The sequence below is a fragment of the Leucopleurus acutus genome (genome assembly GCF_964270905.1).
Source record: "Leucopleurus acutus genome assembly, chromosome: 11".
Taxonomy (NCBI): Eukaryota; Metazoa; Chordata; class Mammalia; order Artiodactyla; family Delphinidae; genus Leucopleurus; species Leucopleurus acutus.
Genome location: NC_139152.1, coordinates 2,921,833 through 2,946,091, shown reverse-complemented (window position 1 = coordinate 2,946,091; position 24,259 = coordinate 2,921,833). Strand labels below are relative to the sequence as shown.

Here is a 24,259-nt window from a genome sequence, read left to right as displayed (position 1 = left end):
GCTTTCTTTTTTTTTTGTCACTGCTGAATAATCTTTTCTTTTTCCTCATCTTTGAGGAAAAATTTAAGTAGATTGGCTATCTTTACACATGTCAAGTTTCCATTTCATATACTATTCATGGGAAGAACTCATTTAGATCTTCTTCAGTTGCTATCATTAGCCGTTTGTAGTTTTCAGCATGCAGAGCCTATACATGCTTTGTTAGATTTATACCTAGGTATTTAATTTTTTTGGAGTGATTGTAAATGGTCATACAGTTTGAAAATTGAAGTTCAGTATTGCATCATATTTAATTTTGGCCAGTTGACAAAATATCAACATTTTAAAAAGCTAGTGTAGGGACTTCCCTGGTGTCGCAGTGGTTAAGAATCCGCCTGCCAATACAGGGGACATGGGTTCGATCCCTGGTCCAGGAAGATCCCACATGCCGTGGAGCAACAAAGTCCATGTACCACAACTACTGAGCCTGCGCTCTAGAGCTCATGAGCCACAGCTCCTGAGCCTGCGTGCCAAAACTGCTGAATCCTGTGTGCCTGCAGCCCATGCTCTGCAACAAGAGAAGCCACTACAATGAAAAGCCCACACACTGCAACGAAGAGTAGCCCCTGCTCGCCGTAACTAGAGAAAGCCCATGCACAACAGTGAAGACCCAACACAGCCAAAAATAAAAATAAATAAAATAAAATAAATTAAAAAATTAAAAAGCTAGTATAAATATGCCTCTATTTTCCTTAGTAGTATTTTTACAAAGAACCATTTCAGGCACTTAAAATATAGGTAAAATACTAAAACATTTTAATATGGTAAATGACATTGTAGGAGTTTTTAATTTTAACGTAGTTGGCCTTACCAGTATTTTTTCTTTATGATGTATCCTTTCTGGGTCTTAAAAAAAAAAAAAAATCCTTCCATGCTGCCCTGTCTTAAAAGATACTTAAAAAGTATCTTTCTTTCTAAAAGTTTTAAATATTTGCTTTTTATATATAAAGCTTTGATTCATCTAGAATTCATTTTTGTGTATGATGTGAGTCAGGGTTCTTCCCCCCTCCCTCAGCATGGGTAGCCAGTTGTCTGAAAACAGTTTATCAGATACTCTGTCCTTTCCTCACTGGTTACAGTGTCACCTCTGTTTATACGTGTATGGGTCACTACATGGTGTGAGTGTGTGTGTCTGGGCTCGCATTTCTGTGGGAAACGTCTGTTGGTTTATTCCTGTTCTAATACCATGCTTTCTAATTTTGCTTACTTAAAAAAATCAAATTTATTGACATCCAATAAACTGCATATATTCAAAATGTACAATTTGGTAAGTTCTGACACACACCTCTGAAACCAATGGCACGGTCAAGATAAAGAACACTGTCCCCAGAGTTTTCTTGTACCTCTTTGTAACCCCTTTCTTCTGCCTCTCCCTGATATTCTTCACTCCTCCCCACTTCCTCCCTCATATCCAGGCAACGCTTGGTCTGCTTTCTGTTACTGAAATTAGTTTGCATTTTGTAGAATTTTACATATGTGAAATCTTACAGAATTAGTGGTTAAGAGCTTAGGATCTGAAGACAGACCATTTAATCTTAAATCCATGCTCTATCACTTATTTTTAGCTTTGAGATCTGCGGTCTGCTTTCTTCTCAAAGTACCAGTTTTGCCGGTTACCATGGGAAATTGAAATTTTCCACAGGGGAAATACAAGGGAAGGAAATATGATGCTTGAGAATAGAATTCTGAGGACTTTTGATATACTGTGTATGTGGTTGGCAAGCATATGCATGACCACGTGCAGGAAGGTTCAGAAGTCTGAGGGTAGAATGAAGAAAACTATTTAATACAGAAGTAACGGTTTGTAAAAATAAACATGACTGGAAAAAAAAAGATGATGTGAGGCTGTATTTGAAATGATTGTTCAGGCTGGGAGAAAAACAAAACCAGAATGGAGGTGAATAACAAAAAGTTAGGGATGGTAGATCAGAGGTTATACTTTGGACAAAGAGTAGATTTAGTAGGCATAGAAGAAAGGAAAGAACCGTGTTTCAGAAATAAGATTTTCAGAGTTTGAAAGTTCTTAGGTGGACCTTTCCAGAACGTAATAAGGTTTACCCTGTATCATTAATTAAAGTAGAATAGAGGAAAATTAGAGGTGCAAGAGTGTTTATTGAGGGGGCAGTGGAACTTGTGCTGATGAATTATAAATGGGACCTGAAAAGACGGCTTCCCCAATTTCTGGCTTGGTGAGACTGGTGGCATTGAAGTGGTTGAGAGAAATACAGTTTAGCAGAATGAAATGTTGTTTATTTACATGTTTTTCCTCTCCAGCATGGTCCAACGTAATTTGTAAGTACATGATGGCTTATCTATATCAGTCTCAAATGAGACTGGTCTCCTAGGAAATTTTCCACAATACTTAGTGAGCAGTAAGTGCCACTGAACATACAGTACTGGTTCTCAGATACCTTATTGTTTTGATATAATATAGTTTCAATATGTTATTGATGTAATAATACAGTTATGATATAATGTAATAATAATATTTCCTGATGCTTTGGTATTCTCTCTGTGAGTCATTACCCATATTACCTATTTTTTTAATTAATTAATTAATTAATTGTTGGGCTGCGTTGGGTCTTTGTTGCTGCACGTGGGCTTTCTCTAGTTGTGGCGAGCGGGGGCTACTTTGTTGTGGTGCGCAGGCTTCTTATTGCAGTGGCTTCTCGTTGCGGACCACGGGCTCTAGGCACACAGGCTTCAGTAGTTGTGGCACACGGGCTCAGTAGCTGTGGTTTGCAGGCTCTAGAGTGCAGGCTCAGTAGTTGTGGCACACGGGCTTAGTTGCTCTGCGGCATGTGGGAATTTCCTGGACCAGGGCTCGAGCCCATGTCCCCTGCATTGGCAGGCGGATTCTTAACCACTGTGCCACCGGGGAAGTCCGACCTATTTTTTCTTTGTGGGTTATTCTACATTCAGACAGGAAAAATAATATAGTACAAGTTCAAGATTAAAGATATTTTGTAGAAACATACTTGTTATCTTAGATGTGCGCTGTCAGTGTGGTAGCCACCAGCCACATGTGGCTGTTGAGCACTTGAAACATGGCAAGTCCAAATTGAGATGTGACACAAGTGTCAATTACAGTATGCATTGGGCTTTGAAGACTGAGTACAAAACAAATGTAAAATAGCTTATTAATAGTTTTTTATATAGACTATAGGTTTGAAATGACAATAATGTGTATATATATTAGATTAAGTAAAATATATTATTAAAATTAATTTTACCTCTTCCTTTATCACTTTTTAATATGACTGCTAGAAAATTAAAAATTTCACAAGTGGCTTGCATGTATGACTCATGTTATATTTTTGTTGAGCAGAAAGAAACCCACCTCCCTGTTTTTCTGTAATCAAATGTGTAACTATTTGCTGAATTATAAATCCTTAGTGGGAAAGCAAAAAAACAAAAGAATTTGGTGTGTGAGTATGTTTAATGAAATTTGCTGTGAATAGATTTTAAAATAAGTACAAAATGCCAATGGCATTCTTTATAGAACTAGAATAATTCTAAAGTTTGTATGGAAACGCAGAAGGCCCGAAATAGCCAAACAGTCTTGAGAGAAGAACAAAGCTGGAGGTATCATGCTCCCTGATTTCAAACTATATTATAAAGCTACAGTAATCAAAACAGTATGGTACTGGCACAAAAATGGATACATGGATCAATGGCATATAATAGAGAGCCCAGAAATGCATCCACATTTCTATGGGCAATTAATCTATGACAAAGGGCCAAGAATATACAGTGGGGAAAAGACAGCTTCTTCAACAAACGGTGTTGGGAAAACTGGGTGGCTACATGAAAAATAATGAAACTGGACTGCTCTCTCACACCACGCACAAAAACAAGATCAAAATGGATTAAAAGGACTTTCTTGGTGGCACAGTGGTTAAGAATCCACCTGCCAATGCAGGGGACACGGGTTTGAGCCTTGGTCCAGGAAGATCCCACATGCCACAGAGCAACTAAGCCTGTGCACCACAACTACTGAGCCTGCGCTCTAGAGCCTGCTTGCCACAACTGCTGAAGCCTGTGTGCCTAGAGTGCGTGCTCCACAACAAGAGAAGCTACCACAATAAGAAACCCGCACACCACAACAAAGAGTAGCCCTCACTCGCCGCAACTAGAGAAAGCCCACGTGCAGCAACGAAGACCCAACGCAGTCAAAAATAAATAAATTAATTAAAAAAAATAACCGAAAAACCAAAATGTATTAAAGACTTAAATGTGAGACCTGAAACCATAAAACTTCTAGAAGAAAATATAGGCAGTACCCTCTTCAACATCGGTCTTAGTAATTTTTTTTGGATATGTCTCCTCAGGCAAGGGAAGCAGGCAAAACTAAACAAGTGGGACCACATCAAACTACAAAGTTTTTGCACAGCAAAGGAAACTATTAACAAAACAAAAAGACCACCTACTGAATTGGAGAAGATATTTGCAGATAATATATTCAGTAAGCGGTTAACATCCAAAATATACAAAGAACTCATACAGTTCAACATAAGAAAAAACAACTTGATTAAAGAATGGGCAGAGTATCTGAGTAGACATTTTTCCAAAGAAGACACACAGATGGCCAACAGGCACATGAAAAGATGCTCAACATCACTAATCATCAGGGAAATGCAAATCAAAACTACAATGAGATATCACTTCACACCTGTCAGAGTGGCTATTATCCAAAAGACCACAAATAACAAGTGTTGGTGAGTCTGTGGTCTGTGGAGAAAAGGGAATCCTTGTGCACTGTTGGTAGGAATGTGAGTTGGTGGAGCCACTATGGAAAACAGTATGGAGATTCCTCAAAAAATTAAAAGTAGAACTGCTGTATGATCCAGCAGTTCACTCTGGGGTATTTATCTGAAGAAAACAAAAACACTAATTATAAGAGATACGTACACCCCTATGTTCATTACAGCATTAATGAACCAAGATATGGAAGCAACCTAAGTGTCCATCAGTGGATGAATGGATAAAGAAGATGTTGTCTGTGTATGTGTATATTATTATTCAGCCATGAGAAAGAAGGAAATCCTGCGTTTGTGACAACATGGATGGGCCTTGAGGACATTGTGCTAAGTGAAGTAAGCCAGACAGAGAAAGCCAAATACTGTGTGATTTCGCATATATGTGGGAGCTAAAAAAGCAAATGAACAAACATAGCAAAACTGAAACAGAATTATAGATATAGAGAACAAACAGGTAGTTGCCAGAGGAGAGGAGGATGGGGAGAGGAAAGAAATAGGTGAGGGAGATTAAGAGGGACAGACTTACAGTTACAAAATAAATGAGTCAAGGGGATGGAATGTACAGTGTGGGGAATACAGTCAGTAACTGTGGAATATTATTGTGTGGTGACGTATTGTAATAGACTTTTTGAGATGTACAGTAGCATCAACTTACACTGCTGTGTTTCAGGAAGTAACATAGGGCTGTAGGTCAGTTATACTTGAAAAACAAACAAACAGACTCAGAACAAGAGACCAGATATGTGGTTACCAGAGGTGAGGAATCGGGGGAGGGAAGATTGGATGAAGACAGTCAAAAGGTACAAACGTCCAGATATCAGGTAAATAAGTACTAGGGGGCTTCCCTGGTGGCGCAGTGGTTGAGAGTCTGCCTGCCAATGCAGGGGACACGGGTTCATGCCCCGGTCCGGGAGGATCCCGCGTGGCGCAGAGCGGCCGGGCCCATGAGCCGTGGCCGCTGAGCCTGCACATCCGGAGCCTGTGCTCCACGACGACGGGAGAGGACACAGCAGCGAGAGGCCCGCATACCGCACACACACACACAAAAAAAGTGCTAGGGGTGCGGTGCACAACAGGATAAAGATAATAAGCACGGCTGTGTGTTGTATGTGAAAGTCATTAAGGGAGAAAATCCTAAGAGTTCTCGTCATGAGGAAAAGGTTGTTTTCTATTTCTTTAATTTTGTATCTGTATGAGACAACGGATGTTCACAAAACTTACTGTGATAATCACTTCATGATGCATGGAAGTCAAATAATTATGCTGTACACTTTAAACTTACACAGTGCTGTATGTCAGTTATATCTCAAAACTGGAAGAAAAAATAAGTACTTATATTAGATTTCTGATTATTTTAAAGTTATATCTAATGGATGGTATTAAACTTTGGTGATAAAGGTACCTGGATACCAAGCTTTAGCTGACTAGTCTTGACATCTGAAAGTAGACCTTGCTTTGCCTTACAGATCTCTAAGTGCATTATGGGATTGTCAGCTGCAGCTAGATTGTATTCTCTGATACAGCAGGTGTCATGTTTGGTGATGCTTACGGTTTTCTTTTTAATTTTGGATTTTCTAAAGTAGTGTAGCATCACTTGGGAACTTGTTAGAAATACTGATTCTTGAGCCCCAACCCTGCCAAATTAGAAACTTGTGGCTTGGCCTGGCATTCTGTTTAAATCCTCCCTGTGATTCTAAAATTTGAGAAACATAATAGATTATACCACTTTTATAGAAGTAGCAAAGCTCAACCCCTTTATATAAATTCTCCAGTTTTGTCCCCTTTATTCAGATCTATTTATTTTGATTACACCTTAATTTAACGGATGTAAATTTTATTTTATTATGGAAGTGCTCACAGAATTTTAGGGTTTCATTTCTAAATAGTCACAGTTGTATTTAGAGTGGTATTTTATTTGATTCTAATGAAAGTTTACTATAAAAGTATCATTTAGGCAACTGTACTCATCTGTTTGGAAGGAATTACGTTCCTTTTCAATTAATCATTTGTAAAAATGTTATATTAGGTGGATGCTCTGCGGTTGCGTTTGGAAGAGAAGGAAACCATGCTGAATAAGAAGACAAAACAAATCCAGGACATGGCTGAGGAGAAGGGGACACAAGCTGGAGAGATCCATGACCTCAAGGACATGCTGGATGTGAAGGAGCGGAAAGTTAATGTCCTTCAGAAGAAGGTGAGGTGCAGGTGTTCTGAGCCCAGGGCCCCGCATCAGATCCACGTCCTCATTTCTACCACTGAGTTGTACCTAAGTGCTGTCAGAGTTTCTCTCTCATTCCTCTGTTTATATATTTGCAGGTCGTAATTGAAACCATTGCTGCAGGCGGTAGATTGTGAAAACTGTATGTTCAGTTTTTAAACTTTCGAAGTAAACACTGTTTGGTATCTTCAGTAGTATTTTCCATGCTGCTGTCTCTGAAGAGTGCCTTGTGAATTGCCAGAGTATTTGCATGGGCATTCTTCTGCCTCTCCGAATCTTCTGTCTCGTACGGCAGCTGTAGGGCCATGAATTAGTGTAGCACGTGGGCCGGGATTCTTGCAAGACTGCAATTTTGAATAGAAACACATGCTACTATAATGACATCTAATCTACATACGTCAAGGAAAGGAAGACTTTCTTTCCTATTTTACCTTAATCATAACTGGAAAGAGGCTAACACTGTAATAAATAAGGAAAGTACTAATAATTGTCTTCCCCTCCCCCTTTTAGCTAAATTAAAGGGTACCTTTGAGATAATAGTTATAGTAGACACTGGTATTTATTGTTCTTCTCCACTGAGGGCATAGATCAGAAATATTTGACATTGTCTCAGTTTATTTTTAACCTCTAACAATAGCCCAGGAATAAAACTCTCTTTGCTAAACCTCAAATTCAGACTTTCTTTTGTGTACAGAGGACCATGTTCAATAGTTGTCCTCTATTAATTTGGTTTTCATTTGCTTTCAATGAGTAAACATAAAAATTTGATCACTCTAGATAAGTGACTGTAGTATCTTGTTAGTGGATGCTGCTTTGTTTTACATTTTTATACATATGTTCTTCTCACCTTACCCCCCACTGCTCACTTCCCCTTACCGGTTTCTTGTATACACTTCCAGGCACAGTTTACATATACACAGGCAGATATGTATTCTGTTTTTTTCTGTTTACCTCTTTCTGTGTTCTTCCATGAACATTTTATGCACAATCCACATAAAGCAAAAATGTTTCTCTAAACACAGATGTTACCATTCCTTTATTTCCCTTTGCTTTCCTTTTTTTCCCATTAATGTATTTTGAAACTTCTTCCGGGGCTTCTTCATTGTTACCAACAGCACTGTGCGGATGTGCTGTGGTTTATTACAAGGTTTCCACCGGTGGACAGTCTGCTTAAAGTTTCTGCTGTTATGTAAAATGACGCTGCAGTTTAAAAATGGGCATGTTTGGTTTATTCATAAGTGAAGTATATTTCTAGGTAAATTACTTAAAGTAGAATTGCTGGGTGAAAGGCTATGCGTTCGTAATGTTGGTGGATTTTGCCAAGTCACAAGTACATTGGTTAGAACCCAAAGGTTGTTTGAAAGTAATGCACATCTTATTTTTAACTAGATAAACATTAAATAAAGTTTTTCATTACTGTGAACAGGGGTTTGAAGTTAGAAATAACACCTCATCATCCTGGAATAATCATAGTTTGTAAAAATAGAGTGGCAGCACTTATGTTAGCCGCTTTATATCTGTAGTCTTGTTTAATCCTTGCAGCTTTCTGCTAGTGGATTTTAGATCTTGATTGCTCTGTTATAATCAGTGGCTAAATTTTTAGGCCGTGACACATAATAAGAAATATATTTTACATTAATCTGTATCAACGTATGGCATACATGCTTAGAGATACAGGTAAAACAGAATTTTCACAAAATATACTCTGAACTATCTTCTCCCATTTCTTAAAGGAAATAGAAAAGTGTTAGTCCCAATCCATTAAGTTATTTCAGTACTCACTAATAAAACACTTTTACACCTTGGTGTCCGTTCTCACATGCTCCCCTTTCCTGCCCCCAAAACAAAAACAAGCCCCAAACCAGCAAAGTCCCAGACATATTACATAATAAGGGAGGTTCAAATCTGTACAAATCTGTTTAGCTAAAAAAGTGGTAGCTTCAGGTTTTGTCACAAGGTTGGTCTTATTCCAAAATGCAGCTTTTCCCGTGACAACAACTTCCCTGTTGGGAGGATTAGACAGTAGTATGTGTTCAAGCTTTGTGACACTACAGGACATCATATAAATAGAACATGTATCATGCTTTGTCTAGTCTCTTTGCCTTTCGCTGTGGAAGGCCAGTGGAGTAGGCTCTAGAGGGCCGGTAATTGTGCTCTTTTTAGTACACTAGCTGCCTCACTAATTTGTCATGTTATAGACTTTGATTTGTCTTAAAACAGTTATCAAATAGGTAGCACAGTTACTTTCAAAACTGGTTTAGATTATTACTGCTTCTTTTAAGATAATGCCTCTAGAACTGTCATTTTCAGTGCTTAGAGCCTTTATGTTCTGCCTGCTTATTTTGTTGTAGAAGTTACTGTACTAACATTAGACTCAATGTTCGTGATGTGTTTCCTGGACCATTGTTTGCTGATAAAATAGAAATAACTTTAATTTTTGGATCCACATAAAATAAACAAAAAGACACAGTAAGTTTAGAGGCAGTTAAAGGTTCTCAAGAGAGCTATAATTATTTGTATTATGGCTTTCCTTTCTTGAGGTGCAGACATCCTCTTGCTCCAGGATTCTATGAGCAAAAGCTTGATTTTCAGGTGGTTGACAGAGGGGAGCTGGCTGAGTGCGAGACTGGGGGTTGAGGGAGTAGAGTGAACTCTGATGAGCTGGGCTGTGGTGATATGGTGGCTTCGGGAGGCCGTGTGAAAGGTGATGAGCCACACGGACAGGATGTAGAAGGCACCATCTGTGGAGTAGATCATGTAGGAGATCTGGGAGAAGAGCGACAGGATGGAGGTGAAATGGCCCAGACGATGGTGACTGTGGAGGCCGCGTATCTGGCGTTCATTGTACTACAGGATGTTGGTGATGGCCAGTACCCATCCACAGCCGTGATGCCGAGATGCACACAGCACGTGATTCCAAAGGACAGCCAGATGTCACATAGGGTTTGGCCAAAGTTCCAGGTGTGGGTGATGGTATATGTGATGCAGATGGCTATGACCAAGATGAAAGCCAAGAAGATTGGTCTTGGCCAGGGAGCCAGTGAGATAGTTGGTTGGCGTGTGGAGCTTCCTGGTAAGGAAGACAGTGAGAAGCACAAAGGCTTTGGTGAAGACTTTGGTCCATGTGATGATGGAAAGGACCTCAGCAAGAGAGATCTTGAGTTCCTGGAAGGTCCCAGATCCCAAGCCTCTGGCGTTTCTGCAGCATTCAGGGTCTCTTAGAGGCCCCCAGGAAGAGGCCTTCTGCTGAGGGGTTTGGAGGGGGCATTCTAGGTGGCCCTCTCCGTACTCATAGCTCCTTCTTCCACAGTTGTCTTCCCCACAGAACAAGGGCATCCTTCCATTTCACACTGGAGGGCGACATATATCACATGAATAGACACAGTGAAAAGACCCCAGGTCTTACTTGTATTAAGAACACGGAGGTGACTCAGCTGTAATCAAAGGTTGTTCTAACTCAGACGAATCCCAAGGTTTCTCACTCTTCTGGAACTCTGGTAGACACATGCTGAATTTGTTAGATAATCATCAGGTTACCCACCAGTGTGGACAGAGCTCTACAGGTCTTGCTTTTGGCCTTTGGGCTCTTTCCAAAGGCTTGAGGCTCTTACTGTTTGATGATGTATTCAGAATTTCCCCCACTCTTTTCTGTTCTGAGAAGATTCTGGATTTCAGGTTGTCTCCTGGGAACTTTTAAAGCTAGAGCACCAGCCGATTAAGAGAAGCAGTTCAGTCAACAGCCCACAGTTTTCCCAGGTTAATCTTGACACATAATGAGGTACTTGTTTTGGTTCCTTTTCCACTGATCATTTCTGAGCCGGGAGAGAGAAATGTTCCAGTTACCAAGACTTGAAGAATGCGTGAGTGTGGAGAACACAAACAAATGGCTCGCTGTGAGTTCCTCAAGAGGAGCACGGGACCAGCAGCCCCTCCCTGGCCACACGAGTGCTCTGTGTGCTGTGGTGCGGCCCTTCCCCCTTCCTCCTTGCTTGTCACCTGGTTTTGTCCCACGTTAACTACAACCCCCAGCCGAGCACCTTCCGCTGGGCTCTTCCCTTCCCTATGCCTTTGAGATACCCTTTATTGCTTTCTTCTTCTTCTTCTTAAATTAACAGGCTTTATTTTTAGGGCATTTTCCCATTTATTCCCTGCCCACAGTTTCCCCTTATTAACATCTTGCATTGGTGTGGTACATTTGTTAAAATTGATGAACCGATATTGGTACATTATTATTAACTGAAGTCTGTAGCTTACAGAAGGTTTCACTCTTGGTCTTGTACAGTTCTGTGGGTTTTGCCGAATGTATAATGACATGGCTCCACCATTACAGAGTCATACAGAGTATCGTCACTGCCCTAAAGATCTCTGTGTTCTACCTGTTCACCTCTCTCCCAGCTCGCTACCACGGATGTTTTTACTGGTTATAGTTTTGCCTTTTCCAGAATGTCATGTATGTGGAATCATACAGTATGCACCCTTTCCAGGACTTGTTTCTTTTACTTACTATATGCATTTAAAATTCCTCCATTTCATTTCATGGCTTGATAACTCACTTCTTTTTATCGCTGAATAATATTCTGCTGTCTGATGTACTACAGTTCGTTTATGTAATTACCTGCAGAAGGACATCTCGGTTGCTTCCAGTTTTTATCCATTATGAATAAAGCTGCTATGAACATTCACGTACAGGTTTTTGTGTGGGCACAAGTTTTTAACTCATTTGGGTAAATACCTAGGAGCATGATGGCTGGATATATGGTTAGACTATGTTTAGCTTGTAGAAACTTCCCCTGTATTGCTTTTTGTTTGTTCGTTTGTTTTTGACTGCGTCAGGTCTTAGTTGCAGCATAGGGGACCTTTTGTCGTGGCTCACAAGCTTTTTGTTGCGGTGCGCGGGCTTCCCTCTAGTTGTGGCATGTGGGTTTTCTCTCTCTAGTTGTGGCGCGTGGGCTCCAGAGCACATGGGCTCTGTAGTTTGCAGCACACGGGCTCTCTAGTTGAGGCGCTTGGGCTTAGTTGCCCCCTGGCATGTGGGATCTTATTCCCCTGACCAGGGATTGAACCCGTGTACCCTGCACTGGAAGGCGGATTCTTAACCAGTGGACCACCAGGGAAGTCCCTATATTGCTTTTTTTTTTTAATAAATGTTAGATTTTTATTTTATTTTATTTTATTTTTTGCGGTACGCGGGCCTTTCACTGTTGTGGCCTCTCCCGTTGCGGAGCACAGGCTCCGGACGCGCAGGCTCAGCGGCCATGGCTCACGGGCCTAGCCGCTCCGCGGCATGTGGGATCTTCCCGGACCGGGGCACGAACCCGTGTCCCCTGCATCGTCAGGCGGACTCTCAACCACTGCGCCACCAGGGAAGCCCCCTTATATTGCTTTTTAATTGGGAACTTTGAAACACATTAGCTTTGCAAAACTTGTTATACACTTGAGTACTCTTTTTTTTTTCTTGGTCAATGTGTATTAATGTTTTGGCTTGCTGTAAATCCCTGGGTTATTCCCACTGTAGTTTGTTGCTGTAACTTTGCTACTAACTTCTAGTGTGCCCACAATTATTTTTTTAATAGAAAAAATAATTCTGAAGTATACTTTGCGGGAGAGAGTTGTACAATCATTGTAAAAGTTTAGCCTCTGAAACTTTTTTTGTCTAATTTTTATGCATAATGTAGAATCACTAGTATATTTGAAATATATTCGTTTTGAAATATTTGAAATATTGAGTAAATGTACTCAACTGTTTTAAAATCTAGATTTTAATGCACTAAGAAGGGGGTCAAAGGGTGCAAACTTGCAGTTATAAAATAAATAAGTCCTGGTGATGTTACGTATGGCATGGTGACTAAATATAGTTAACAGTACTGTACTGCATGTTTGAAAGTTGCTAAGAGAGTAGATCTTAGAAGTTCTCACCACAGGAAAAGAAATTTCATAACGATATATGGTAACAGATGTTAACTAGACTTAATTGTGATGATATTTTGCAGTATATACAAATACTGAATCATTATGTTGTACACCTGAAACTACACAATGTTACATGTCAGTTATACCTCAGTTAAAGAAAAGACACTAAGAAATGACAATGTGGATTAAAAAATTAGCTAGTTTTAAATTATGAAAGTAATATATGTTCAAAGTAAAAAAAAATTCAAGAAGTACAAAAACATATGAAATGAACTTATCTTTTCTCATCCTTTGACCCTCTCAGTGCAGCTCCTTAGAGATGTAACTTGTTAATAGTTATTTGTATACTCTTCTATAAAATATCTGTGCATATATAGGCATACGTATATTACACACCTTTTTTAAAACAGACAAGTGGGATCATACTTTTTTATTCGTTTAAAAATAAACATATTTTTGTGTCTTTTTATACGTAGCTTTATCTCATTGTTTTTAACGTCTGCATGGTTTTCGGTGTCTCACTTGCACCATAATTAACTGATGTCCTATAGCTGTATAAGTAGATATTTATAGGGTTTTTTTCTTGTTTATATATTTGTTATAATAGCATAACAATTAATGACATAAACATACCTCATTCATGAATTGATATTGTATGCATCTAAAAAAATTGATGGATGCCCAGTTCTCTAAAAAGCTTGTGCTTTTATATATTAAGATGAGTTTCTGCACAGCTTCATCAGACGTTTGTTGCCAAACCTTTAAAAATTTCCACTGACCTGGTAGATAATTTAAAAATATCTTCTTCCTTCCTTCCTTCCTTCCTTCCTTCCTCCTTCCTTCCTCCCTCCCTCCCTCCCTCCCTCTCTTCCTTTCTTCCTTCCTTCCTTCCTTCCTCTCTCTCTCTCCCCGCCCCCCCCATTTATTTATTTATTTATTTATTTATTTATTTATGGCTGTGTTGGGTCTTTGTTGCTGTGTGTGGGTTTTCTCTAGTTGCAGCGCATGGGTTTTCTCTAGTTGCAGTGAGCAGGGGCTACTCTTCGTTGCGGTGCACAGGCTTCTCACTGCGGTGGCTTCTCTTGTTGCGGAGCACAGGCTCTAGGCGCGCAGCCTCAGTAGTTGTGGCTTGTGGGCTCTAGAGCGCAGGCTCAGTCGTTGTGGCACACAGGCTTAGTTGCTCTGCGGCATGTGGGATCTTCCCAGAACAGGGCTTGAACCCGTGTCTCCTGCATGGGCAGGTGGATTCTTAAACACTGCGCCACCAGGGAAGTTCCAAAAATATCTACTTTCTTGCTTAGTATTTATTTAAATTTGAGTGCATGTTGAGCATTTTTTCATAGGGTTTTCTTCGTTTTGAAGCTACATATTCATGTCATTTCTACATTTTTCTATTAGATGGTTCATTTTTTTCCCTTATTGATTTGTAGGGGTTCCCTAGTAAGTGCATTGGCCTCTTTCCTCATGTTTTACAAATATGTTTTCTTGTTTGTCATTTTCTTTTTTACTTCCTTTATGGTATTTGTTTCAGAATTTATGTGTCAAATTTAGTTGTCCTTTCCTCTGTGTCCTCTCAGTTTTCGGTCATGCTCAGAAAGTCTTTATGCCCACCAAGGTTTTTAAGTAATTCACACATGCTTTCTTCTGGTACATTTAAAGTTTCTTTTTTCTTTATACCTAAAAATTGTTTTATAAAATTTATATATTGGCTTTAATGATTCAGCTTTTTCTTCTTATATGTGGCCAGTCATCATTATAATATTTATTAAATAATCTACCTTTTTCCTCCTGATTTGAAATGCCAAAAATAAATTGTTTAAATCTGGGCCTGTTTCTGGTCTGTTTCGTTTATCTGCCTCTGTTTCTTTGACTGCTTTTTATGAAAAATACTTAGTTTGTTTATAACCCCCCTTCCTGATTTTTGTTGGTAAGCTTTGTTGTCTTTTGCTGAGTCCACGATACTTTTCATATTTACATTGTGTTGGTTTTTGAAAGGGAAAAAGTCTTTTCTGTAATCGTGACTCAGATTGTTTAGCCTTTATTTCTGTGTTTAAGTGAATTTAATGTTTACCACTGTTTGTAGCACCATGGCTTACCTGTTCCCAAGGTTTACATTTCATTTAGTTCTTGGTTCCCCAAGAACTCCTTTGAACACTTTTTCAAGAGTGGTCCTGGGTGCTTGCTTGTTTGTTTGTTTTTTTTTAAGTGTACCTTTTTATTTAAGATTTTTTTTTTTTGATGTAGACCATTTTTAAAGTCTTTATTGAATTTGTTACAGTATTGCTTCTGTTTGATGTTTTGGTTTTTTGGCCGTGAGGCATGTGGGATTTTAGCTCTCTGACCAGGGATTGAACCTGTACCTCCTGCATTGGAAAGCATAGTCTTAACCACTGGACAGCCAGGGAAGTCCGCTGGGTGCTTGCTTGTTGACCATGCATTTATATTATCTTTTTACATTTTATAATTTAATTATTTGTGAGATTCAAAAAGCATAGAGAATAACATAATAAGTAATAGTAATTACTCAACTTGGGAAGTAAAATTTCAAACAGAGTCAAAGTTCTTTGGCATGTCTTTTCTTGAGAGTATTCCCCTCCATTCTCTCCCAGAAATAAACGCTTGCTTTGGTGTTTATGCATGCACCCGTATCTTAGGTCAGGATGCGTGTTTTTGTACAACCTGTGTATGTGTTAATAAAACTTATATAAGAGGAAACACAAATAAATATGAAAAGTTATGTACCCTCACTGTAATCAGTGGAATGTAAAATAAGACCAGATTAAGAAACCATTTTATACTCACTGTTGTAAGCTGTGTTGGCAAAAGTTAAGTCTCACAGTATCAGGTGTTGGTAAATATGGCAACTGAATTTCTCACACAGTGCTGTTGGGTTTTTAAATAGGTACAACTATTTTGGAAAGTGCTTACTAAACATAAGGGTACCTGCCAGATACATATACTTTAGATGAACTCCAGGATGTATGTAAGAACGCTCATAGTAACCTTGTTTGGATTAAGGAAAAAACCAAAACAGAACTGAGGAAGCACTTTGCATATGTTTATTGACAGAATGATTGAGTCAGTAATTTGTGGTATAGTCACACAGTGGAATATATTATTATTTTCGTTTTAGGGCAAGGGAATATTTAGGATAAAAATTCAGCAAAGTTATTTCTTCTGGAGGTAGGGAAGGGAAGAGGGTTGGGATAAGGAAGAATATATGAGTATCTTTAGGTAATTCTCATTCTTACAATGGGTAATGCGTTTGTGTGTAATTTAACATACTTCATAACATATAGGTATATATTTATATTTGACATATATTTAAAATACCTGGAGGCAGATTTACTTCTGTTTAATTTGCATTGCTGGTACATGGGTGCTTATTATATACTTTATATGTTTCCTTTTGTTTGAATATGAATAATAAAAATGCGTAGAAAAAACCTTCTCTGTACCTACATATCTGTCTTCATTGAGAAAGAATTTTTCCTATGTTTTACTTTAAATTTATTCCTAATTTTATAATTGTGAAATTAGAACCACCTTTCTCTAGAAGTTTATTTGTATATTTTGAAACAGTGTCTGGTGCAGATGTAGAGTCTCATTTGATAAAGCCCAGCTGTTTGTTTGATTAAAATTTCCTACAGAGTCTGGCAAATGGATTTATTCAGCTTATGGTCAGATATGTCCAATTAAGATGAATGAATGGCTTGGACAGTTTTGACCCTCTTTCCTTGAACCAGAATTTGGCTACTTATTGTGTTTGCAGGTTAAGATTAACTTGGGCCGTACTGAACAAGTGTAATCCTCCTTCAGCGGGATGATTTTTAGGTATTGGGAGCCTATATTTGACAGCCCCCATCATTCTTACTTGCGCTGATTAAGTTTTCTGACGGCAGTTGTTTTTCTACACTCCTTTTTCCTCCATGCTTGTACTCTTTGGATTTCTGAATCTAATTGCAAGGGAGATGATTAGAAGGTGATTAATGTTCTGTTCTTGGCCCTCCCTGAAATGTGGTATTGGGAAAACTCACTAACTCTCAGTTTCCTCATCTGTAGACAGGGTATAATAGTTACTTTGGGGGAGTTGTTAAATGATGTAATGTGTATAAAAGCACCTTGGAACCCATGAAGTGTTATATACCATGCATATATTAATAGGTGTTAATATTGTTTATTCTTATTACATTTTACTTTGCTAAATTCAGCCAATGATTCTAATCTTTGAGAATCTTTTGAAACTTGATTTATTTAGTCTGTTTATCTCCTTCAGTTTTATGCCTTCAACCCTTATGAATATATTCTTTTTTTAAAAAAAGTAAATTTATTTATTTATTTTTGGCTGTGTTGGGTCTCTGTTGCTGCGTGTGGGCTTTCTCTAGTTGCGGCGAGCGGGGGCTACTCTTTGTTGCTGTGCACAGGCTTCTCATTGCAGTGGCTTCTCTTGTTGTGGAGCACGGGCTCTAGGTGCACGGGCTTCAGTAGTTGTGGCGTGCGGGCTTTAGTAGTTGCAGCATGCGGGCTCAGTAGTTGTGGCTCGCAGGCTGTAGAGCGCGGGCTCAGTAGTTGTGGCTCGCGGGCTCTAGAGCGCAGGCTCAGTAGTTGTGGCCCACAGGCTTAGTTGCTCCGCGTCATGTGGGATCTTCCCGGACCAGGGCTCAAACCCGTGTCCCCTGCATTAGCAGGTGGATTCTTAACCACTGCACCACCAGGGATGCCCATGAATATATTCTTTATGCATCCATGTAGGTGATAAAATGTTGCATAGGCCCAGAAAAGACTTTTGTGGTATATTGTAAGAAAACTCTATCAGATTGATATGTTTATCCAAACAATTCTTAAACCTCCTTTTGTTGTCTGTAGGAATTTTTTTCTTTTTTTTTTTTTTTTGGTAATCCCAGTTTGTTTGCAGGTCTAATTTATTTTTTATTTTTAAAAAATTTTTATTTTATATTGGAGTATAGTTGATTTACAGTGTTGTGTTAGTTTCAGGTGTACAGCAAAGTGATTCAGTTATACATTTACATGTAACTATTCTTTTTCAAGTTCTTTTCCCATTTCGGTTATTACAGAATATCGAGCAGTTCCCTGTGCTATACAGTACAGTTCCTTTGTAAATCCATTTTCTCCTCTGTTCTTCATCCAGAAGAAATCTGTCTTGAAAATCTGAGTCCATTGGACTCATTATCATTCTGCATAATTCCTTCTTGGAGTGATGTGAGCCACTTGATCATGTGCATGTTGGCCTAGCTTTCTAAGCAGTGTGTCTATTTGTATACACTGGAATCTTCTTGGCTTCTCTCCTTTCCCCCCTTACTGAGTACATTTATAGTTTCACAGTCACTTTATGTTCCTGTGGGCGTCCCAGTCTTCCCAGGCGTCCTCAGCTGTCTCATTCATGCAGTCAACATTGCCTTCTGCTGTGCACCTGGCACTGTGCTAAGTACACAGACAGGATCATTTCTGCTCTCAGAGTCTCAGGGTTGTAGCAGTTAAAGAAGTTAACATACAAATGGTGTACAGTGGGCACAAAGCAAGACATTCCAGATTCGACCTTGTGTGAAAGGAGTCTAAGAGAGGTCTTAGCAGTCGAGTCTTGAAAGGTGTGTGAAGGTTTGCTAGACAGATGGGGAAGGGGTAAGACGTCCCAAGCTGAGAGAGTGGTGTGAATGAAAAAGGGGAATAGTGTCCTTTCCAGAGGGTCACGCCCTGGAATTTCACCTCTGGACTTCATACATTTGTAATACGGATTCCTAAAAATTTCTGGTAGAGCTCTGTCTCTCACTGCCTTTTTTCTTTCTTATTATGATCTCTCATATTACCTGGTCTCTGGGAAAATTATTCCCATTTCTTACATAATGAGAAGGTTTTCAGAGAATGTACTCATCTTTATTGTCCTATTAGTTTATTTAGGAAACTAATAAATAGAATTCAATATTTCTTTCCCCTGGCCCTGAAGTTTTTCCATCAGAAACTTTAGAAATTTACCTGCAGTGGTATACTGAAGTATAACCTTACAGGTGGGACTTGAGATTTTCCTGGAGACATGTCTTTTTATTTTTTAATTAATTAATTAAATTTACTTTTGGCTGCATCAGGTCTTAGGTGCAGCATGTGGGATCTTCATTGAGGCACGCAGGGTCTTTCGTTGCAGCGCGTGGGCTTCTCTGTAATTGTAGCGGCAGGTTTTCTCTTCTCTAGCTGTGGTGTGCAGGCTCCAGGGCGCATGGGCTCTGTAGTTGTGGTGCGCAGGTTCCAGAGCTCGTGGGCTCTCTAGTTTGTGGCACGTGGGCTCAGCAGTTGTGGTGCATGGGCTTAGTTGCCCCTGCGGCATGTGGGATCTTAGTTCCCTGACCAGGGATCGACCCAGCATCCACTGCATTGTAAGGTGGATTCTTTACCACTGGACCACGAGGGAAGTCCCTAGAGACATGTCTTAATTCTATGCAACACTTAACCTACTTTCCTTCTTCTTTTTTTAAATATTTATTTATTTTTGGCTGTGTTGGGTCTTCATTGCTACGTGCAGGCTTTCTCTAGTTGCAGTGAGCGGGGACTACTGTTCATTGCGGTACGCGGGCTTCTCATTGCAGTGGCTTCTCTTGTTGCGGAGCATGGGCTCTAGGCTCGTGGGCTTCAGTAGTTGTGGCATGCAGGCTCAGTAGTTGTGGTGCATGGGCTTATTTGCTCCGCGGCACGTGGGATCTTCCTGGGGCTTGAACCCATGTCCTCTGCATTGGCAGGCGGATTCTTAACCACTACACCACCAGGGAGGTCCCTATTTTGCTTCTTGATTTAGACACTTATTCCATAAGGAAGAGCAGATGGTAACTCTGCTTTCATCCTTTCCTTGTTCTTGGCATCTGCATTCTCTATCATTTTTCTCACAAATAATACTTATAATTGTAAATTTAAGTAATATTTAACTATTTTAGTATTTAAGGAGAATACCAGGAAACAGTGTATTACTTTGGCATATTAAATATGCATTAAAAGTCCTTGTTTTCTGAAAATAGTAGCAGCTTTGATAATGGCTGGATTGTGAATCACATACTCTGGACCGATTTTGGCTCTGACTGGGCCGCCACTGCCTGCCCATAGCCTTCCAGCTTTCTAGGTAGTATATGTATTTGTACGCACAGGGATAGCCCTGTGCTCAGAGAATGAAGTGAGACAATAGCAGATGGCCAAGCATGCAGTACAATGGGATTAGCAGTGGCCTCTCCTTTCCAGGGCTCTCCCCTATGGTTTAAAGTAGTTTTGTGTTACAGTAAATTTCTTATCTTTATAATAAATCACTGACCTGGAAAATGTAATTGAGCATTTGAATCTGAGCTGCATTCAAAATCTGTGTTAAAATTGTACAGCTTCTTGCTTGATTGATTATAAATGGTAATGTAGCTTGGAGTCTAATTTGCTGACGCAGACGTTATCATCTTCCCCTTCTATGCCTCTGTAACTTCTCTTTATTTCACCTTGCCTGCATCTCCAGTTTCCTAGGTTTTGGTATTTAGAGTTTAGATTTATCAGTAGCAGAAAGCTAACTGATAATTGAATTGGAAAGTTTTCCCTTTTTGTGGTCCTGGATTGGTTCTTTAAGTCTCCTGTTACTTTGTTTTCCGCAGGAAGTCAGAAAGAATAGCTTCTTTATATACTCTATTTGTTTGCTGTAGAGTCTTGACTTAAGGACATGTTAATTTCTTCACTTTTTCCATATCATAAAATGGAAAGAATATATTTTATCATTGAAAACAATATTTACTAATTTATTCTGAGAAAATTAATATTTTAAAAATTGTGCTTTTATTTTTAATAAGGATTAATTGTAATGTTTTCTAAATATTATTTTTAAATCACAAGCCAGCTGCTAATGAAGCTAAGTTGAAAGAAGAGCAGGTCAGGCCCTAATTGGATTTTAAGTTGGAAACTTAATATACTTAGGCATTAGAATTGTCCCTTTTCTTTCTTTCTTTATTATTTTTGAATAGAACTCAGTTTAATTAAAAATTTTTTTCCTCAGTGGAAAATATGTATAGCTAAATTCTTGAAATATTTTATTGAAAAAACAATGCATAGTAAATGAAGTCTGATTGATGATAACATTTCTGCTGGGGAATATGCTCCATGTGGATTTACTTTGCTTCATATAACTTTTTTCCCCTCACTTTTTCAAGTAAACCTTAAGGAGGGTAGATAGTTGAACTTGCAAAGTCTGATTTAACTTCCATTTGTCAGTAGATAACTGTTTTTAAATGATTCTGGTATTATACAAGTGACATCTTACAATGATTGAAGAATTATTCCCTAAAAAAGGGAGGATCTTGGTTCACTTTGTTACAGAATATCTTTTCATTATATGTTCCTCCTCACCATCCCTCCTCTTCCAGAACACCCCTCTCCAAAAAATAAAAACAATAAAAGAAAACACAACATGCCTCATCCCTATCTTCTGATAATCTAGAAGCAGTACACTTTCGATATCAGTGATTAAAACGGAAAGAGCAATAGCATTGTACAGATAGACGGGGGAGGAAACCCTCTCGCTGCATACTAAACCATCACTGAAGCTTAGTGGAGTAAACAGTCATTTTATTTGTGAATCAGGAATTCAGGAAGGGCTCTCTTCCATAGTTTGTCCCTGATTTGTTTGGTGACAGCTGGGGGTGTCTGCAGCTGAGTGACCCACTCCCAGGATGGTTGCTTCATTTGCGTACATCCTGCCTGGGTATTCCTTGGCCTCTGGCTACGTGTCTACGTGGCCAGCTAAGGGTTACGCTAGGAGTTGGTTTGGAAGCAGCAGGGGATTCCTTTTGTCTGTACTCTTTTGGTCACAGTAGTCACAGGACCTAACTTGATTTGGTGGCGGGAGCGTCAAGAAAAATACTCCACGTCTTACTGGAGGAGTGGCAAAGCCACTTACAGAAGAGCCGTAAAGTCGGAGACATTGTTGCGGCCGTCTGTGCAAAATATCTGCTCCAGTTGAATAAAAATGTTGGATAAAGGATTGAGAATATGAGGGCGAGATTTTGTTTGTGCGGTGCGGTAATAAAGCTCTCACTTTCTTTTCTGTTGTCGTACGACTTTTTTGTGTATTTCCATGTTCTGCTCAGTGTCTTTTTGTTTGTTTGTGTTTTTGCTCAGTGTTTTAATCTCTTATTCATAGGACGTCTATCATCCTTTGCTGTCAACAGAAGTCACTTCAAACCAGAAGGAATTCTAAACAGTTTTAAATTGTTTTACCCAGTTGAGGCATTATCACTGGGTATGAAAATAATTGATGGGAAAAGGGTACAGAGGAATAAGGTGTGCAGAAAGGGCAGGCTGACAGCAGAAGGTGAACTAATGCTATATATTTAATTTGGAGATCATCATAGGTGAGCAGCACAACTGTCTAGATGAAAACTTTTGCGTATGAGTGATCTAACGTGGAAGAGACGCCATCTAGATGTGCGTCAGACTGTGTGCATGGATGACACAGTGATTACAAGAGAATTTTTAAGTCCATTAAGAACAGAGAAACTTGACTAAACTGTTATCTGTATTTGTGTTATTTGGGGAATAGCGCCAGATAAATCTCAGTACTAGAGTAGTTTCATGCTTCGTTGATGGATATTGGGAACCTTGACTTTTTTTTTTTTTCTGTTTTCTTATTCTGTCACAGAAACTATGCTTTTTAAAGATTGACACTTCAAATTAATAGATTATAGTTTCATTCCATTTATATCATTGTTTCTTAACTGGGACGGGAGGGACAGTTTTGTCTCAAAAGGGGCATTGTACAAGATCTAGAAACATTTTTTGGTTGTAAAAACCCCTGGGTGGAGGTGGGGGGGGAGGGGGGAACCTTGACTTTTAAAGCTAGCACCATGGGGTTAATTGGATTGATGCTTTTTTTCCTCCCTAATTGAGATATAATTCACATACTGTAAACTTTACTAATTTAAACTATATAATTCAGTTGTTTTTGGTATATTTACAAGGTTGTGCAACCATCACTTTTGTCCAGTTCCAGAACATTTTCATGACCCTAAAAAGAAACCCATACCTTTCACAACCCCTACCTGTGTCTGCAACCACTACCTACTTTTTGTCTTTATCAATTTGCCTATTCTAGATATAAATGTAATCATATAATATGTAGCTTTTTATGTCTTGCTTCTTTAACTTAATGTTTTCTAGGTTCATTATGTTGTAGCAAGTGTCAGTACTTTATTCCTTTTTATGGCTGAATAATATTCCATTGTAATGAATATAGCACATTTTTTTTTTTATCCATTCATCAGTTTCTGGATGTTTGGGTGGTTTCCACTTGAATAATGATTGTGTTACATCTATGTACAAGTTTTTGTATGAACATATGTTTTTCATTTCTCTGGAGTTTATATCTTGGAATGGAATTGATGTTAACTTTACCTGTAACTTTTTGAGGAACCGCCAAACTGTTTCTAAAGCGGCTGAACCGTTTTACATTTCTGCCAACACTAGTTATTTTTCTTTTTCAAATAGCCATTCTAATGGGTGTGCAGTGGTATGTTGTTGTGGTTTTGACTTGTATTTCCATAATGACTAATGATGTTGAATGTCTTTTCATGTAATTACTGGCCATCTGTGTATCTTCTTTGGAGAAATGTCTATTCAGGTCCTTTGCCCATTTTTAAATTGAGTTATTTGTCTTTTTATTGTTGAGTTCTAGAAAGTCTTTATTCGGGAGATTCCATCCATACCAGATAAGTGATTTGCAAATATTTCTCCCATTCTCTGGGTTATCTCTTCACTGTCTTGATAGCATCCTTTGATGCACAAAAGTTTTAAATTTGATGAAGTCCAGTTTATCTGTTTTTTCCTTAGTTGCTTATGTTTTTGACATCATATCTAAGAAACCATTGCCTAATTGAAGGTCACAAAGATTTCCTCCTGTGTTTTCTTCTAAGAGTTTTATAGTTTTAGCTTTTACATTTAGGTCTTTGGTCCATTCCTAGTTAATTTTTGTATATGGTGTAAGGTAGGGATCCAACTTCATTATTTTGCATGTGGATATCCATTTGTCCCAGCACCATTTGTTGAAAAGACTGTTCTTTTTCCACTGAATGGTCTTGGGACCATTGCTAAAAATCAGTTGTACATAGACACACATGTTCATTTCTGAACTTTAAGTTCTGTTCCATCAATTTATGTGTCTGTCTTGGTTACTGTAGCTTTGTAATAGGTTTTGATATTGGACACTGTGAATCCTCTACCTTTGTTCCTTTTCAAGATCGTTTTGGCTTTTGGGAGTCCAAAAAAAGAAGTAAGCGCCCCCCAACATCAGGTCTTTCAGTTGATCAACACA

At 38.9% G+C, this 24,259-nt stretch overlaps 1 protein-coding gene across 6 annotated transcripts in view; it reads left to right on the top strand.

Moving 5' to 3' along the window:
- The window catches only part of ERC1 (ELKS/RAB6-interacting/CAST family member 1), a 399,625-nt gene that overhangs the window by 106,186 nt on the left and 269,180 nt on the right, over positions 1 to 24,259 (top strand). For all 6 annotated transcript variants that reach the window (XM_082850733.1, XM_082850731.1, XM_082850730.1 and 3 more), the window contains one exon: positions 6,826 to 6,993. In XM_082850733.1, coding sequence (XP_082706859.1) covers positions 6,826 to 6,993 — 168 coding nt within the window. The remainder of the gene's footprint in view (positions 1 to 6,825; positions 6,994 to 24,259) is intronic.